We start from the raw sequence: 20,211 nt of genomic DNA, 5'->3' as shown, positions 1-20,211 counted from the left end.
TCAAGACAGATAGGTTGTAAAAATATATACTGTATCTTCCGGATTTTTTTCTTGAAGTTCATAGATAGATTTATTTTATATATTTTGTTATTCAAATCTGCAAGTTTCAAGTGTTGAAGGAGAGACAAATTTTAAGTGTTTTGAAAATGGAAGTGAATGGTGATACGTCCAATGGAAAAATAAAGAAAACTCTTAATATCGCCATAATCGGAGGCGGACTGGTAGGTCTCACTTTTGAGATGTTTATAGTATATAGTGTCTCTGTTTATGTTTGGGAATTCAACTATCAGTTTCTGTGTTGCTTACTATACATCACTTACCTTCTTCGTTTTCTGTATCCCTGTAAGGTCCCTTTAAAGCAAAAATATCCTTAGTTATCATTCCGTTAGGCCAATTATTTGTTGCTCGTAATACCATCCCAATTTGTTTCACCTCATCCTGCGTGATATGTCTGCGTCATGTCCGTATTTAATGAGATCTAAGCGACCAGCTCCTTGAAATTTTGGGTTTGAGAATGAGCGGAAACTTGGCAGGACGTGAATATGGTTTTATTTCTGGAGGATATGACAATTCAGAATATTATGTTCCGCGTTGATAATCCTTGCTTCAAATTTAGTGTCCAGTCCATATTTTTTGCCATAAAGCACTCTAGGATGTCTTCCACACAGACGAGCAATCACTATAGGAAATGGGCATAAATTCACCCCAAGATGTTCCGAGAAGTGTGCATTCTTCCTCTGATGTTCTGCACCACGTAATGGCTGGGTGACCCACTAGCCACTCTTCTTGGGATGGAAATCCTTCCTCACTTCTGCCTTATAATCAAAACATCCTCGAGCATTTGGTCCTTTTTCCAACGAAGTTTTTTATTTGTTATTGTCCTAGATCAGAGTACCCCCATGGCATGATGCAGACGTAAATTGATGATCAATGATGGAGCTGCCGAATAGCAGTAGTGGTAACAGGTGCCTGCTTTGCTAGGCAAGTCTAGCCACACCTCCATGAATGTTTGCTCATCCATCGCTTTCGCAGACTATCCTGGTGTTCTTTTGGATTTCGGCTTCCGGGGTGCGGATCTCCTGTCTTGTGGCTCCGTCTTTAGTTCAAAGGTGATTGCCTGGTAGTCGCGGTACGTGAAGTCACGTGCTAACGCAGAGCTGACAAAAGTCAGATCTACAATTGAACCAGTTCCCCCTTTCCGATAATTCCGATTATATCGCCTTCGTTGGGCAGAACCACATCCAACTGGGCGAGTGCTTCTCTTCACCGCCCCCTTGCGTTAGTCTCTTTGCTGCCCCACTCGATAGCCCACGCATTAAAGTCACCGGCTATCACCTTTGGACCTCTTCCCTTACTCTTCCTCTTCCCGTCGTGAACAAGATCGTCTAACAGGTCTTCAAACTCAGGCAGTGTGAGGCTCGGTGGGGCGTAACAGCTATATAGTTAGAAAAGCCTACGGACCCTCTTCCCGCCCAACCGGACCGAGGGGCGACCAACCTAAGGATGGGCTGAAGGAAACATCCAAAGGCCCGCATCACAGCGATGATGCGTTTTAACGCAAAGTGTGTGCGACCATGCGAAAATATATAACTACATCCCGATTGTCCCAAACACTTCAGCCAATGACGCGGAGGTTCTACACTACAGAGACATGGATCTTATATCATAGACAGTGCGGATTAAGACTGAAACCCATTAGGTCAGATTGTTACCGAACAGGACTCTTCGGACTATAACACAGGTTACAAGGATAACCGCTTTTTGCATCTCCATGTATAGTCCAGCCCAAAGATCGAGCGTTTTCAGCGCTTTATGTAAGTTCTGCGGGACTAATCCCGCCGCTGAAATTACTACTGGGACTACTTCGAGCTTTTGTAGTCTCCAGGTCTGCTTCATATCGTCTGCCAAGGGGCCGCAGTTCCGGATTTTTTCGTGCTGTTTTTCAACAGTGTTCCGGTCCAACGGTACGGCTACATCGATTATAAAGCACGCTCGTTCTTCCTTCAGAAGCAGAACTATATCGGGTCTGTTATGATTAACACTGTGGTCGGTGGCAATAGTGTGATCCCACAGTAGTTTGACCCGATCATTTTCCAAGATTCTCTGCGGAGTATACTTATAGTAAGGATGGTAGGTTGCCACTAAGTTATACTTCAACGCAAGGTTTTGATGGAGAATCTTGCAGACGGAGTTATGACGATTGGTGTACTCGGTACCGCTCAACATCCTGCACGCAGATGTTATGTACTGGATGGTCTCCTCTTCACAGTTGCATAACCTACAACTGGAGTTGGTGATTGAGGAGTCGTGAAGAATGTACCGTATATAATTTTTTGTTGGGAGCGAAGCATCCTGAATTGAAGTTAGGAATGCTTCGGTCTCATAGAAAAGTACACCATTTGTCAACCATTTGTTGGAGGCTTCGATGTCAATGCCTGACAACAACAAATTTTTGATATGACCTCCGTGAATGGGTTTCTCTTTCCACATGTCGATCTTCTGTTGGACTGAAGTAACATTCGACATGGGATCCCATTCTCTGCTTCTCTAGTTCAAAGGAGATAATTTATTATCTGCCATGACGGTAGCCTGATGTATTTGGCTAGAGGATTGTTTCTCATAGAAAAACTCACGAAGAGAATGCACTTGATTGTAGTGCAACGTTTTTAAATCAAGTACCCCCCTTCCTCCCTGATGACGTGGAATAGTGATCCTCAATTTTTCGGCAGCTCTATTATGCATGTTGTTGTTTGCTAGAACTACCCTTACCCGTCTATTGACAACTTCTAAATCAGTATTACTCCACTGTATCACACCGAAAGTGTATAGAAGGACGGGAATGGCGAAGGTGTTGATTGCCATGATTTTATTTTTCCCATACAGCTCAGTTTTAGGGACAAGATCCAGACGCCGTTCAAATTCCCCCAGCAACTTAGATTTGATTATTGCCACAGCAGGTGTTGTTGCTTGCAATATGCCGAGATATTTGTAGACGTCGTCCGAATCCATGCCCTCAATTCGGATGTTATTTTGGCTGCATCCTTCGTTGTCGGTGTGTTTTCCCCGAACAATTGTTTTTATGCGACATTTCTCCAAACCCAACTGCATGCCGATATCCCTGCTGAACTGGATGGTGATGTCCAGCAAGGAGCGAAGTTGGTTCTCGTCTTTGGCATACAATTTGATGTCGTCAATGTACATTAAATGGCTTAATGTACATTTCGACAATATGCCATGCTTGACTTGGAACCCGTATTTGCTTTCATGCAAAAGATGGGATAGCGGATTCAAAGCCAAACAAAACCACAGTGGGCTTAGAGAGTCGCCTTGGAAAATGCCACGCCTGATTGGTATCTCTCCTGATGTTTGTGGGGATACCGATAGCTTCGTGCTCCAATTCTTCATTACTGTTCTCAGAAGAAGAACGACATTCGGGTTGATTTTATACAAGCGTAACACTTGTAGTAACCACCAATGTGATATGGAGTCAAAGGCTGATTTATAATCGATGTAGGCTGTCGAGATGTTTCGTTTTTGATGGACAGCCTGCTTTACAGCTACCGTATCGATTATAAGCTGTTCTTTGCAGCCTCGGGAGCCTTTTGCGCATCCTTTTTGCTCCTCAGCTATCAATTTATGAACATCAAGATGTTTTGAGATGTTCGCGCACAGAACTGAAGTGAAGACCTTGTAGATGGTAGGAAGACAAGTAATTGGTCGACATTCTGAAGGGCAAGAGACACCCTGTTCCTTGGGGATGAGGAAAGTTATCCCCTTGGTGAAAAATGGTGGAACTAAATCAGGATCGGCAATCATCTGATTAAATTGATTTGCCAATATCCTGTGAGTGTTCTTGAACCTCTTCAGCCAGAAGTTGTGAATCTTGTCAACTCCTGGCGCCTTCCAGTTACCTGCCTTGTCAAGGGCTGCTTCAACGTCGACTTCAGTTACGTCAGGCATGGTCATTTCGGGGAGGGCCTCGCATGAACGCATAAGGTGTGGGAGCCACGCTGCTTCTAAATTGCAACGGCTGGATTCGCTCCAAATACTTCTCCAGAAGTCTTCTGCCTGATCCAGATTGAGGTTACTTTCCCTATTGAGTTGGCGAGATTTTTGTAGAATCCCCGCTCGTTCTGGAGGAACAAGGTGTTGTCTGTCCTTCGCTGAAAGCTTTTCTGATACCTACGGATGCGATTGGAGCATAGCGCAAGTTTCTGCTTCAGCACCTCGAGGATCTCTTCGATTGGCATATCATTGGACAGATGGTAGTTTCCAATGATGTTCGCAACGCATCTGTGTACTCTTGGTGATGGATTTCCAAGGAGTGCTTGCGTCACACGACCAATCTCCTTTCTCAACTTTTCGACTCTTTTGTTGAGTCGAAACACCCAAAACGGTAAAGCCCTTCTGCGCATACCTCTGTTATTCGCTCTAAGATGTTGGTTATGGAGACGAATAACCGCGGCAGCTGCAACGTAGATCAGGCTGTGAACCTCTGTAGCAGTAATCTCGCTTGCCAAACGATCAGCCAAAATTCTGTCAACGGCAGCAATGATGTTAGTAGTTGCCGAAGTAAACTTCAGTTTTGGGATCTTTGGCCTAGCGTCTGGGAGAATCTCAGCATACTCTGTGAATGCGACCTGGAATGCAGTCAAAGCCTCATTATAAATTGGGCCGACATCCCCAGTTACTAAGCTTCTCCTGACTACTGGATTCATGGAGTGCCTTACAGGTGGAGTACTTGTGTTACTCCTTTGACTAGTCCGGTAATTTGATGACTCCAGCCCGAGCTCAAGTGAAACCTCTTGAAAGATTTGTTGCCTAGTTGGTAAGGCAACTCGGTTGTTATTCACTATCACTCGGTACTGGTTGACGACGTTCTGTTCCGGAACATGACTTAGCTCCGGAAATCGGGTTATGAACGCGTCATGTAGTCGATGTCTGTACCCTGATGGATTCCGTTCCAAATCCGTGACACGGTAATAGGCGCGGACGATAAATTCGTTGAGTTGGTTCGTCCAAACCATACGACGCCTAGGTCTCCCGTCCCTGGTGGTTGACGGCATAACCGCCAAAACATTCAAGGGCGAAGAGCCGCTCTGATGTTGTTGAACGACCCTTAACCGTGTTGGGTACTGTCTTCGTGTCCCTGGGGTCCCATTAAGAGAATTTAAATTGTTTTCCCCACTTTTATTCCCACGAGTATTGGGGAAGCAGTCAACCTTGCAACAGAGCCCCAATGTTGCAATGCCCCATGGTTACCTCCAAAGGTAGGGAAGGTATTTGGAGGGGAGCCGCTGAAATACAGTGCAACGTCACTGCAATTCATCCGATAGGCGCGTCGATCCCTTCCCCCGGATTTCGGATTTGTTAAGGAGGTTTACTCCCCCTGAACGGGAAGAATTGGTAAGGGAGGACGAACACAAAGGGAAACGTTCTGCTTGTCCGCGGCTACTTATTTATAAGATTAACTTGCGATATTCGTAGCTGACCCGGTGGGTCATGTCATTATTCGCAACCCATGACACGCGCCTGGTCGCATGCAGCTCTGCGTTTGCAACTCAGGTGAGGATAAACCTGGTACGCCATATATATATATATATACAGCTTAGTTTTGCAGAAACAAAGCTACTAATCGCCTGACCCTGCTGCTATATTCTATGGCTTGCCGCTCCACCAGTCGAATCTGTGAACCATACACCACTGTCAAGATTTCTGTAAGGTTCACTAATGATAGCAATCTCCATTGCGGATTCGTAAGTGATCTGCGCAAGCAAATGAGGTTTATTTGTATTAACCTCATTTTTACACAGCAGTTAACGCCTTCCTAACTTCTGGGAATTTACCACTTCCGGCAATATGCCGGTTAACTCTTCCCTCCTTTTCTTCGCACAAATGCATTTGGTGTCTTCATTGTGCTCATTCCTTTCCCCACACCTTCGACATTGATCGGACCGATCGATGCCACTAGTGCATACCTTCGCAAATTGTCCAAACATTAGGCATTTGAAGCACTTTTTTTTTTAAAGAGATCTGTTCTCTTAGTCAGCAAACAACCCATCCCATCTGAACCTTCCCCATGGACAAGAATTCCTGCGCTGACTCCACTGACAGTCGTATTGTGGCCGTTTGCTTACCGCCATAAGCTTTTTTTAGGCTCACGATAGATTTTTCGCTGAATTCCTCCAACTTGAATTGTTCTTGCAAGGCAGTGCAGATCTCTTCTCTGGATGTTACCTCATCGAGATCCTTGCACTGTATTTAGACCTCATGTTTTTGGGAACGAACCGCGACATTCTCCCCAAGTGAGTTTATGACTTGGCTACGAAAGCCGTCAGTTTTTCCCACGCTGGATTTTCTCAGCTCAGACATGAGACCCCCTTTCCTACGACATTTCCGCCTAGGTCTTTTAGGTCTAGGTCACATTTCACCTTCTTCAGGATCTCGGCATACGTCAGATGTCCTCTGCTAGAGATTACAATTGCCTCCGGGTAAATTCGCACCTTTGGTTTCTTATTTATTTTTTTATTCACGACCTTAGTCCAACCATCGTTCTTATTTTCTTTCAACTTTTAGTTCCGTTTGTTGGACTGGTGAAGACCCCTTTTTCCTTTTTGGGGCCTGTTGATTCCCCAAACCTTTCCCTTCTTTATCTCGCACTCTTTTAATTGAGCGAAGGTCGATGACTTTGTGCTTTGGTGTCACTTGGGTCGCCTGTGGCACTATTGAGACTGAGATGTTCGGCTTTTCCTTAGGCTTTTTTATTTCTTCCTGTGACCTATTGTAAAACATCCTGATGGCTCTCACCATTTTCTTAATGGTTTGGTGCACGTTGTACTTGTCCTTGATGAATTCGGACAGCTCAACTATTTTAGTCCCAAGCTGTATAAAAGGTAGTTCTTCTGGGTCAGGACGCTGTTCTCGGTGAGTCCTGGCCAGATTACTCCTTTTATTGACTCCATAATTTTTTTCAGTTGTTGAGCTCCCATTAGCTTTCTCTTTTACCGGCTTTGGTATTGGAGGAGATCATAAAATTGATGAGTTTCTCCTGAATGGATCTATTTGCTGCTGCTGGAGTACCTCTTGATCAAATCCGATGGGTGTCGAAATCGCCTTTATTGGCCAGCTATCTCTTTTTAGCCCATCATTCTTTGCCTTTGCAATTGGTGTTCTTGGCAGAGTTGTGCTTCGTTTGAACATCTCCTTTTCCAAATCTAAAACACTTGTAGTATTAGATGCAACGGTGGCCAAGTTGTCCACCACCGAGGCACTGCGATCGAGGGATATCGACGGCCGGGAGCCCGCTTGCTCACTCCCAAAAGCCGCCGGTAATGGGGTTCCGGGCCCCTGCACCGTAACTTTACTCCTTCTGAATTCGTCCATTTTGGTTTTATTTTCTGGGTGTCCTTCCCGTAGCCATTTTGGTTCACGCACCAGAGATGAGCAAATACTAGCCCATGTACAGTCAGAAAAGAAAAGTCCATTTACACATATTTACACATCAATAGGTATGCCCCAATCCGCCAGCTGGGGTCGCGCCTGATGGGAGGTCTGGCCACTCCTCACAGGTCTGTCTGTCTGTCTGTCACAGGCACTTTTCTCAGAAATGGCTATACCGTTTGACACGAAATTTGGTGAGAAGCTGGGAACTGTGAACGCCCAGACATGCAGTGAGTGATATCCTTTTACGAGATTTAGGGAGGTCCCCATACATGTGAAAGGGGTGTGTAACATTTTTTTCACCAAATATAGTCATGTGGAGTATCAAATGAAAGGTCTCGATTAGTACTTTTCGAAGCCGGTCTTAGTTTTGAGATTTGTTAAAAAGGCGGGGAGTGGGAGGGGTGGAAAGTGATGATTTCTTTAACGAACCCATTCTCAGAAACTACCCAACCGAAAAATCTGTGTAAATTTACTGCAACTAAATATCGATATCACACTAAAGTGGGTAGTCAGGCATGCTAAACGCATATATATAACGGGCTACGTACAAATGGGATAGTTCTTCACTCAAATATACTCACAGAAGAAGCAAACAAAACCTTTCATACCTGAAGCGCCTAGCTTCCGGGGTCCTGACTTGTTTGGTTTTTGGGATAACTCTCCCCTCTTGGTCGTCTCCTACCACTTAGGATGGTTTTATGACCATCGCAAACGCGTTTAGTCAGTATGCACGATGAAATGGAATTTTTGAACTATAGGCTCGGATTTTCCCAGGACACTCAGTAAAGGAAGAGAGGGTGCTGCGACATTCAGTGTGTCAAATATACAATTGCGTATTTATTCCTTAGATTACTTGAGATGCCCAAAAAAACTACTTCTTTAGTGTTAATTTTCCAGGACTGTTGACGATAATCTTATATTGGTATTACTACTCATGTCCTCAAAAATCTTTATTGTATCCTTCATCATAAACCACATAATCCTTGTTACCTACTTTGTAGCAAACGCAATTCGAAAAATGATACTAATCCCCCAAATAATTCCTCAATAATCCTATTCATCTTATCCTTATCATTCCTGGCCACAAAACCTGCCTAGGAACCAGGATACCATCATAAGCATTTTCCGTTTGGCAAGAGAATGTAAAATAATATGCCAGCAATAAAACGGATACGATTAGCATTAAGGATTCTCACCTAATCACGTAATCCCCATTCCCTTGGTGACAGGCTATGTTCAAATGGATATATCCTTGCGACAATGTCCGATTGCTATTCTAGTTCGAGGAACAAAAGGTCATTGCCTTGCTGAGTTCTAATTAATGAAAGCATGTCAATCGATGGCATATTTATTTCTCTTGTCGGTTATTAAGCATGGGGAAATGGTGAAAGTTCTATAGCTACCGTTGAGTTGTGCCTTCCCCGAAGCTCGCCCCATGTTCACGGCTGTAGGGTTGTTCGATGCTCAAAGATATCGAGGTATGACGTATCTGGACGTTTCGACATTAATCTTCTTAAAACATTACGAGTATCTTCAATGATGTTATATATGTAGTCTTGATGGTGCGCTACTTTAGGATAGAAAGTTTTGCTTTCAGCTCGCTTAGTGCAACGATATTCCTCAATCGTTTGAACTTTCTAATATATTTAAATTCTATAATCGGGCGGTTACAAACCTGCAACCCTTACCTTAATTTATGTATATAATATTATTCCTGTGGCTAAGGTACAGAAGACATGGCGGTAACATAATCCCCTGCAGAAATGTTAGACGACGCCAGCCGGTATTCAAGCTGGGAGTACGCTGTCGACAAGAAATAGTACGTGCACGTCTTCCATGCTCGTTACTGTACAAATAAATATACATGACTGCGGAAGGCTGCAATCTTTGTTGTTTTACTAGCGTGGTCATAGATTCAGATTTCAGATTTATCCGTAACAGTAAATTTTCATTGATGGAAGTGATTCATCCCTTTGATTTCTTTCACTATCCATTTATAGATACATATTTATTCGTTCGTTCTCTCTGTTGCTATCTATAGATACAATGAACTGACTGTAAATGGATACAAACGTCTTACGGCTAAGTTTTGAAATGTAGGTGGACTGCTAGCATTTTGAAGGGTGTTGCGAAGGCAGAGTACAAAATATAGAAACATTTGGTTTACTCGAGTTTCACTAGACAGTAGACGTACTCTAAGAAATCAATTTCCCAATATTCAATCGGAAATTGTGGGGTAATCTTAACGCTTTCCTTATAATCCCTATTTGATTGAGTGGAGTTATTACCGGAATAATTACTGGTGAAAACTTCCTACTTCCTTTCTGAGTTTCATTAGGAAATGTTGTTTTGGATTGATATGTTTTCTGTTTAGCAAGATACATGCGGACTGAAATACCGACATCTTTCAGAATCAATCAAATAGATAGAGAAGGAGGCGGTAGGAGCAGAAATTGCCGCTCTTATGTGTATTTTTAAAAAATTATAAGAAACCCTAAAACCTTATAGGGGGATAGTTGAGCACCAACGATGAGTGGTACTGGAACTACTCCTTAAAGGTAGCGAAGTAATTTCAATAAAGCAGTGTAATGGACATTATTCCCGTCTAGAGAGTGCATATGGGCTGTTGACTGCCTGAAAAGCCTCTATTTATTTGAAGGATTTTGTGTAAATTAAATTTCTTTAAAATAACTTTACTTTTTGTCTGTCTGTTTGCAACACACACTTTAGTTACGGAGATATAAGGTTTATTTTAGAGTACTCTAAGTGGTACATCGTCGAACTACCAACTAAACACCTCCACATTAGTTCAGGCTCACATTAGTTCGGGCTAGCCCCCGAATTCTCCTGCCTTGCGGAACCATCAAATCAGGAAATTCCTTTCACCAAGAGAGGATGAAAGGAACTGTCAGTTCAAGGAACCCTCTGCCATTCGGCAGAGAAGATAGACCTCGACCGATTGTGGGGTCGAGCTCTATCTTCTTTGCAACGAGAAGGACTCGAATGTAATGGGCAACACGGTTCTTTTGCCAGCGCTCCTCAGCATCTCCTCGACAATATCGCCTGTAGAGAAATCCCCTGTATTTAAATAGAGCTGTTGACGAATCCTACATCATGTTCCACAAGACAAAAAAGTTGTGATGGGCGTCGACCACAACTATTGCAAAACAAACAATCCGGGTTATCTCTAGGGTGCGTTGCCGTTCTTTACGAGCAACCACCTCCATTGGCTCTTCTCCCTTGCGTTTGTATATGGCTTTACACTTCTTAGCAAGAAGGCCAACAGGATGACTCCTGCGATCAGCATCACGGTTCGCCGAACAATATGGGAAGCAAGTTCGGAATTCTCTTTTTAGTCAGGATGACTACTTCGGCCTTTTCCAGTGCAAAGTTGAAACGGTCAAAGGATAGAATAGGTCCCAGGGCGAAATGTGGATTGATACCCACGATGGAGCATAAAACCTGGGAAACGCCTGATAAACCAACACCAACAGCTCTACTACCAACCCCTATCTCCACCTCCATGTGGTGATCGCTGGGAGTTCTTTCTTTATGAAAAACTGCAGACGGAGAAAGATGAAGGCGAGTCTCCCGCGACTAAAAACGGGGACAAAATGTACTAACTAGTCCTCCAGTTTGGGGATTGGGTAGGACTGACAACCTTACACGGAAAACTGATGTTACGAAGCCCCGAAGGGAGCCTCGGACAGGATGGATTTTACAACGATGAACCAGGCAACGACAACGGATTAACGATTTGCGCATTTTCTCATGGAACGTGCTCTCCCTGTACAGACCGAATGCTGCTGAGCAGCTAGCCGATACCCTGTCCCAATATAAGGCTGATGTAACAGCGTTGCAATAAATGCGATGTTCAGGGACCGGTTTCCTGGAGAAGAGCCGCTTCACCATATATTATTGTGGCCATCCAGTAAACCATGTGCTCGGAGTAGGTTTCTTAGTCAGCCAAAAAATGAAACCTATTGTTATCGGCTTTGAAAATATAAGCGAAAGGTTATACACTCTGCGTTTGCGAGGCAAGTTTAGAAATATAAGCCTCATAAACGTTCACGCCCTACAGAAGAGACTGCAGAGGCGGAGAAGGACTTCACAGACGGAAAAAGGAAGCCTAGCAGAACCAACAGATCTGTGAACTCGAAAAGTACAGAGAGCAACCACACCAGGCGCGGAAGTTTTACCAACAAGTCAGCAGGATGAAGCCTTATATACCACAATGCTCATCCTGCCGAGACAAAGAGAGAAATCTGATTTCCAACAGAATGAGCATATTAGAGCTATGGGTTGAGTACTTTGATGAGCTGCTGAACAACCAGAACATCGGCGAGTTGGAGGTCCCACTAACTGAAGACGATGGACAAATGCTGCCACCACCAAGTATCGAAGAAACAGCCCGTGCAATTCATCGGCTTCAAAATCATAAGTCGCCAAGGGGGGGGGGGGGACAGCGAATCAATGCCTGACGATTGGCAACGAGGCATTGTCTGTCTCATACATAAAAAGGGAGATATCACACAGTGCAGCAATTATAGAGGTATCACGTTGTTGAGTACCATCTATAAGATATTATCCGCTATCTTGCTAGGTCGGATAGCCCCATATGCTCTGAACATCATTGGCCCATACCAAAGAAGCTTCACTCCAGGCAAATCAGTAACAGATCAGATTTTCTTTGTGCGGTTAGCGATGGAAAAACTGTTGGCATATGGACATCAATTTCACCATCTATTCATTGACTTTAAAGCTGCCTATGATAGCATAGTCAGAGTAAAACTTTACACGGCCGTGAGAGAATTCGGTATCCCGACGAAATTGATAAGAATGACAAGGCTGATCCTGACCAAGGCCAAATAAAAGCAGCAGGATCACTCTCAAGACCATTCGGCATCAACAACGGTCTACGTCGAGAAGGGCATGCCCTATCATGCCTCCTCTTTAACCTGGCCCTCGAGAAAGTGATCCGTGATGCTGAGGGAAATGCAAGAGGTGCGATCCTCTTTAAGTCCACCCAACATCATCGGAAGAATGACCCCAGACATACAAATTGTCTTCATCCAGATCGAGCAGGCGGCAATTGGGGCGAGATCTTGGGGTGCACGTTAGCACCGAAAACCAACCAACCAACAATATCAAACCGCGTTGGCTAAACGAAAACAATAAAGATAGGAGACTACAACTTTGAGATCGTTGAAAGTTTCTTCTATCTAGGGTCGAAAATCATATCCGATAACAGTTACGAAGTTGGAATTCATGTACGGTTGTTGTCAGCCAACAGAGCCTATTTGAGCTTACAAAAATTGTTCACCCGAAAAGTCAATAAGGGCAATATCTATGGTAGAAAAAGAAGACGAGGCGTAGGTTAGGACGTCGGACAGCTTTTAAAGATGTCGAATTGGTGGACCTCGACGCCAAACTGGGATGTCTGGAGTTCCTTATTAAGGCAGGTCTTGACCGGATACCGGTTGTTGCGCCATTGATGATGATGAGGTATTGACGGTATATTTCATGCCCCGTGAGAAACTGGGTAAGATTCTGATTAATCTCACTGTGTAGTCTCTCCAATCACTCGTTAATTGCAGGGATGAGCCTGTGAGTCCAACGACCCTTTTCTGAGTATTTTTAATGCTCTTGCCATCTATTTACATATCTCTCTATCAGCGTTCTTCGTCTGCGATAAGGGGGTGATTGGGAGAGGCGGATAAAGATTGTTCCTCCAAGCAGAAGAGAAATCATTTCGGGCATGAATGCGCGCGAACAGAGGCTTGACGGTCGCCCCGCAGAGTTATTTATCGCTGCACCTATAGTAACTGTTGATCTGCTTATTCCACTAATACGGAAATCTTGGGAATCCGTGACCTTTCCCAGAGAGCTGAAGAAGGAGATGATCGTTAAAATTCCGAAGAAGGGCAACCATTTTGAGTGTGACAATTGGATTGCCATCTGCATGCTCTCTGCCGTTGCAAAGATAATAGCTAAAATAATCTTGGATCGTATTAAATAACATCTCGACAGATACGCTTCGGATCCTCTTGCATTTACCACATCAACACCCTGAGGATAATTCTGGAACTGTGCGTGGAGTTCATATCTTCCTTCCACCTGCTCCTTATCGAATTCGGAAAAGCTTTCGATACTGCGAACAGGGAGTGTACTCTTCGCAGGAGCGGTGCTCCGAAAAAATTAATAGCCATGTCACGTGCTTGACCGGGGTAAAATCTCATTGGATTTTGACGTCCCAAGCAGAGTCTGCCAAGGTTGCATCCTGTCACTAATATACTTTCTTCTCGTTATTGGTGACGTTCTTCATGCTGCCTTGTCCGAAGGTCGTAGAGGAATTTAATGGACAATAACTCTTCAAACACCTCGACCATGCTTATCATATATGTTTGCTCTGTCACCGGGTTATGGACTTTGGCCAAATGACTCTGGATTTAGAAAGGGGGGCAAGTAGAGTTGAAAAGCGTTAATGGGTAGAGTAACGAAGGCACTGGTTAATGTGTATACCTAGGAAGAGTAGTTTTTATCGACGGTGGCACCGAACTGGATGTTGCTCGACGCATAAGCAGCACTAGATCTGCTTTCGCTACCTTGTCTAAAATTGGAAATGCAGTTATTCCAACACCAAGATCAAGTTGAGAATGTTCTGGGCTAGCGTTCTTTCTGTGTTGCTATATGGGAATAGCACATGGAAAGTGAACTCTATTGTTACTCAAAAGCTTCAAGTCTTCGTGAACAACTGGTTGCGTCGTATCATCGGTGGTGCGCAGGTCTGATACTATCTCAAACGAAGAGCTTTGTCATCGCACAGGCCCAGTAGAGGATCACGTATTAAGGATGGGCGACAATTGCAAGACAGGCCAAAATTCAGAGAATAGTAAAGAAGGAGTGCAAGGATCTCGGGAAGGATCTCGGGAAGTCGTGGGGAGGCTGAAGGGCATTTCAAGTAGGCACGTAGCTGGGGTTGACATGGTATACTCCCCCCCACTCAAGGGATAAATGGCAAAAGTAAGTAAGATACTGAAGTTATACAATGACTTCGGTAAAGGTAACTTCGTTAATTAATATATTTTCCCGATAGTAGTCTTGTTTAGTAATTATTAATAAATCGTTCATTTGACCCTCGCGAAAGCTTTAAAAGCCTTTATCACTGTCCTGGCATTGTTAATTCTCTGCTTGTAAAAGAATGAATTAAAAAAGATATTTTTCTGAAATGATATTTAATAATGCGCTCTACCTGAATTGGTTAAACTTTTATACATTTCCCTGGAATGGACGACAAGGATGGGATACCCTCCGATTCCTTACATTTATAGGTGATATTCCAAAAATATATTTATATACGTGTTCGTGTATACATCTATCAAAAGTATTATGGAAATAATTTCTATTTCGTTATTAATTACAGGTGGGTTCCATGGCGGCTTTGCACTTGGGGAAGAAAGGACATCAAATTCATCTTTATGAGTATAGAGAAGGTAAATGAGTTGTTCCTTTATGAAGGAATGAAAAACATTTTCCCAATGTCACTTTACGCAATGAATTGTTATATATATATGTACGTAACATATGTATATAATGGTGAATTTATTTCTTTAGATATTCGAAAGGCACAATTGGCTAAAGGTCGAAGCATAAATTTATCACTGTCAGCACGTGGACGCGTTGCTCTGGCGGAGGTTGGACTTGAGGAAGAACTCCTGCAGCATGGAATTCCGATGTATGGCAGAATGTTGCATGACCTAAATGGGAACATGACATTTGTTCCGTATGATCGCAATACAAAGCAGGTACAATTTTTTTCACTCACCCACCCGCACGGGTTATTGGGAGGCTATATACATATCCTTTCAGGATCTTTGTCCGTTGTATATTGGACTACTAAATAATATTCAGCTTCATTGCAACTTGACTTTGCTAGAAGTGTTTAGTAGAACTAGTGTGAAGACTGTATGAAGTATCAAATTGAAAGTCAGTTACGACAGGGACATATAATGATAAAGCTAAAAGATAGATCTAGAGAAGATTCTACGTTAGTGTCACTCAGGCCCATTTAGTTGTAGTTTGTGATTTATAGGTGAAATGAGATAGATTTTTCGCAATTGAGGGGATAATTATCCATTTGACTCAGCAGTCAACTGGTATCCGAATTCCTATCACGATACAGGTCGACCTTCGTTGAGATAGACTAATTCCTTGGTTCACCTTTTTAACTCTTATTAGGTTTTTGTCCGGATTTGATATTGGCCTTCAACAGTTCTGATTCTGATATGAGGCAAATCAATGGAGTTTTAGTGGGAAAGTATGTTCCATTTCAAGTGAATGATTTATCTATGAATTTCCACTATTTACCGCCCACTATCTAGCCAACTCATTCAAGGTTTACTACTTCATGAATGAAGGATCGAGAAGATATCAAGGTGTCAAGCGACTTAAATAGAATGCGTATATCGAGCAATGTTCTGTTTTATTGTAGGCAAAGAAGTTTAAAAGACTAGAAGAGGGTGGGGCAATCCACATAGGAAAACTTCCCCGGTAAATTTGCGTTGAACTTTTTCAATGTTAAGACAATCACAATAATGGAGGAAGAACAAATCATGTTGCAGTACTTCACGATGCCCATTCTGGAAGCATAATCGGCTTGGATAGAGATGTGATAAAAAATATCCATCCAAAGAATTGAGAAAAGGGAGGGGGTGAGGAATGAAGCGAGAAGCAAATTGAGCGGCAAAAAGGCTTGTAATCTCGTATTGTAAATATAGTCCCGGCGTAGGGCAAATTCTCCTTGCGGAATTAAACTTTAATAATTTTACCAGGGATTGCGCAGCTTGATATTAGCGAGGTTTGTAAAAAAAGTTTTTTTTTCTTTTTGTGGAGGGAGATTAGTGACAAACCATATGACGCGCACGCCCATTTGGGGCTACTAGGAGAGAAACCTCTGGTTTCTAATCCATAATCAATGTGCTCTTTGGATATACGATATCCTGACTGTCTTACGGAGAATTAGCGAACAGTTTCGGAGCAACGACCTACCCTCATGTCATTTCGACTTATCAGGTACCGCTGTCAACTGAGCTCGGGACAGCGCGCGACTTTGGGTTCTTGGGCTAGGACGAAGGTATGGCTTTATGGATAACGTTCCTTTAGAGTTCATCTAACGCCGAATAACACGAAGCCAAATTTTCGACGTGGCCGGGAATGACTTCAGCGTCAAAGTGCTTAAATAGGGCATGTCTCACGCAGATTTTCGAAGAAGACGGATTTGGCATATCGCGGCGAAAACAGGGCTCGTAGTTTTAAGCCAGGCGCGAGAGATTCTTCGAAGCTCTTGGAACAGGCAAACTCACGCTGGAGGATACTTTGGGGTGGTGGTGGCGTTGTATCTAACATTGTCGGACATTCAGTGATGAACCTGTTACCGATCGCCCGCTGAGCTTCAATGCCTCGAAGCACCTTAGCCGCGAAGAGTCTTCTATATATGGAAGGCAGAAATTGCCGGGCTTCGAAAGGAGTACAATCAGCTTCTCCGTTTGGCACAACGTTTAGACGATGACAGGACGAAGCATGTATTGGAATGACAGGGTATAGATAAGCTAAAAAGAGACTTGAGAATGTGATAAACAAAAGCAAAGATGGATGAATGGAAATCCGTGGAGGCTCGATTATAAACCAGTCACGAGGAAAACTGAGGTCCTGTGGAAACCCTTGGCGTTAACGCCAAAGTTATAGCAGTTCAAACGCACGCAATTTCGCACGAATTTACTGCTTGCAAAGCCATGCAAATAAGATGCTGGCGTCATAATTAACGAGAATAATTGACATTCGCGTGAAATATTAAAGTTGCATTTATGAAGAATCTACTTATCTGCAGCCTTTTTGAAGGTTTTGTGTAGAACAAAACCTTATTAAAATCGGTTCAATGTCTGTCTGTCTGTCCGTCTGTCTGACTGTCTGTCTTTTTTTTTGAGGAGGTGGAAATCTTCAAAAGACACTGGTCTGGACACACCAGTGTGTGGGATTTTTACCCACTAAAACCACCCCCCCGCGACTCCCTCCCTGCCCCGCGGAACCACCATAAGGTATTACATCACGGGGCGCAGTCAGTTCACTCTAGCTTAATCCCGTTTCTTCTATACGCGGCGCACGTGAGCGCGCTTTTCTCCTTACCTCTGCCTTTCGCAATTTATCTTGAATAGATGCGATCATGGAGTTGACAGAATCCCAATTCTCTTGATGTGCTAGCATTTCCGGCATCAGATTTTCTCTCCTAGAGTCTCCTCTAGATTCCTCCTTTCTTCCACAAATCTCGGACAGTGGAAGAATACATGCTCTGGGTCCTCTGGGACTCCATCACAATTTGGATAGTCGGGTGAGGTCTCCAATTTAAACCTGTGAAGGTATTGGAGATATCCTCCATGTCCCGTGAAAAACTGGGTAAGATCATAATTAATCTCACCGTGTCGTCTCTCCAACCATTCCTTGATGGCAGGAATGAGCCTGTGAGTTCACCGACCCTTTCCCGAGCATTCCCAACGCTCTTGCCATCTATTTATGGATCTTTCCCTCTCAGCGTTCTTCGTCTGCAATAAGGGAGAAATTGGCTTCGCATGGTATATATTCTCTATCTCATCGGCATCATTCCAGAGATGACGAATTCTGCATCATCTGAGACAGTCCTAGAGGCAGAGCATACCCTCAGAGCTGTCCTCCTGTAGACTGCATTCAGTTTGCTAGTGTTAACTGACATCCGCAATGCCTCGCTACAAACTGGGGTCGCATAGAACATGATTGAGGTCACCACCCTGTATATAAGCAACCTAGAGGTATGCCGTGGCCCTCCCACGTTTGGCATCATCCTCGCCAGGGCCATACTAGCAGTGGATGATTTATCACAAACATACTGTACGTGCTGCTTATAGCTGAGCTTCATGTCTATCTCCACCCCCAAGTACTTGATGGTCGGTTTGGAAGTGATGATATGATTCCCGATTCTAACGCAGGCGTAATTTCTCTTCCGGCGCCTCGTGATGAGGGCCGCTTCCGTTTTTTCCTCCGCAAGCGTCAGACCAGAGCTCCCTAACCAGCATTTGACAGCACTGATTGCCTCGCTTGAGTATAACTCAGCACCTTCGAGATGCTTTGCGACAACAACCAGTGCTATGTCGTCAGCGTAACCCACCACTGTGGCTTCCTCCGGAAGGGGAAGATTTAATACATCGTTGAACATGATGTTCCACAGTAGTGGGCCCAATACGGAGCCCTGTGGGACACCCGGGGTCCTGGGGTCCGTCATCGGTGTCATACCAGAGCCTCCTTTCAGTTAAGTAACTATCGACGATAGCAGCGAGATAGTCGTGAATACCAACCTTCGCTAGGGATTTGCGTACTAGATTCCAATTGGCCGAATTGAATGCATTTTTCATGTCCAAGGTTACTACCACGCAATATTCGCTGGCACTACCCTTTCCGTGGATTGCATCTTCGACCAAGAAGTACCAACTTCTGCCGCTTCCATGACGCTGGAAATATCCCCTCGGACATGCACGCTTTGAACAACTCAGCGAACATGTCCGGTCTGGATTTCATTGCAAGCTTAAGTGCTTTATTCGGTACTCCGTACAGGCCCGGCGATTTGTTGTCTTCTATTCTACCGCAGATATCCAGCAGCTTGTCTCTGGTGACTGGCGGGATTGCGGTCACATTCAGAGGTGGTTGGAATGTGTCGGTGCTCTCCTCCTGCTGGAGGAATAACCCCTGGAGTCCATCTGCCTGTCGGTCTGTCAGTCTATCTGTCTGTCTGTCTGTCCGCCACACGCATTTTTCACGGAAACGGTTACAGCGATTGACACCAAATTTGGTAGAAAGGTGGGAACTGTGAACGCTCACGCATATAGTGAGTTACATCCTTTTACGATTTATTTAAGGGGGGGTCCCCATATATGTAAAAGGGGCGTGTACATTTTTTTTCATCAAATATTGTCATGTGGGGCATCAAATTAAAGGTCTCGGTTAGTACTTTTCGAAGCCGGTCTTAGTTTTGACATTTGTTGGAAAGGTGGGGAGTGCGAGGGTTTGAAAGTGATCATTTCTTTAAGGGGGCCATTCTCAGAAACTACCCAACCGAAAAATCTGAAAAAAATCAGGAGGCTGCCACTATATGGTGCCTGGGCCCCGAAATACCCTCCATACCGATATCTGTTCAAATAAAGTTAATAATAGTATATTACCTTAATTTTCAGTAATTGGCTGCAAAATCCCCTTCCTAAATTCATCGTAGCACCGCGAAATTTCGCAACAATATAGTGTATAATATAGAGCATAATCTCACCGAGTCGCACTATTACTAACAAAGTTATAATACGTCAAAGTTGTGGTTTCTTTGCAAATTCAAGAATATGAATGTCAATATCATCCGAAAGTGGATATTCTCACATAATATGTGCATATATTAAGTGCTACCTACTAAGAAATACACAAAGCCTTTCGTACCTGAAGCGTCCAGCTTCCGGTTGCCCGACTTGTTTCAAACTTCCAATGTTCAACTTTTTCGTTAACAGCAGAGAGCTAAAAACCAAATTTCGACACTTCCAATTTATCTTCACTATTTTTGTCGCTAGCTCATATGCTCAGTAATATCATTCCTGTTGAAAGAGTCCAGGACAATCAACAAGGACATGTTTCTGGAATTAATTTCCAAAAGAAAATGAATTTTCCCAATTGAAAGTTCGGGTACGAAGCAGATGAACTAGAAAT

General features: G+C 43.7%; 1 protein-coding gene across 1 annotated transcript in view; it reads left to right on the top strand.

Annotated features, from left to right (window-relative positions):
* Window positions 1–20,211, top strand: part of LOC119660006 (kynurenine 3-monooxygenase) — a 36,948-nt gene continuing 16,737 nt past the window's right edge. The window contains exons 1-3 of the mRNA XM_038068387.1: window positions 1–221; window positions 14,867–14,936; window positions 15,058–15,248. Coding sequence (XP_037924315.1) covers window positions 147–221; window positions 14,867–14,936; window positions 15,058–15,248 — 336 coding nt within the window. The 5' untranslated portion in view covers window positions 1–146. The remainder of the gene's footprint in view (window positions 222–14,866; window positions 14,937–15,057; window positions 15,249–20,211) is intronic.

This window comes from Hermetia illucens, chromosome 1 (genome assembly GCF_905115235.1).
Source record: "Hermetia illucens chromosome 1, iHerIll2.2.curated.20191125, whole genome shotgun sequence".
NCBI classification, from domain to species: Eukaryota; Metazoa; Arthropoda; class Insecta; order Diptera; family Stratiomyidae; genus Hermetia; species Hermetia illucens.
This window is presented reverse-complemented; position numbering and strand designations above follow the sequence as displayed.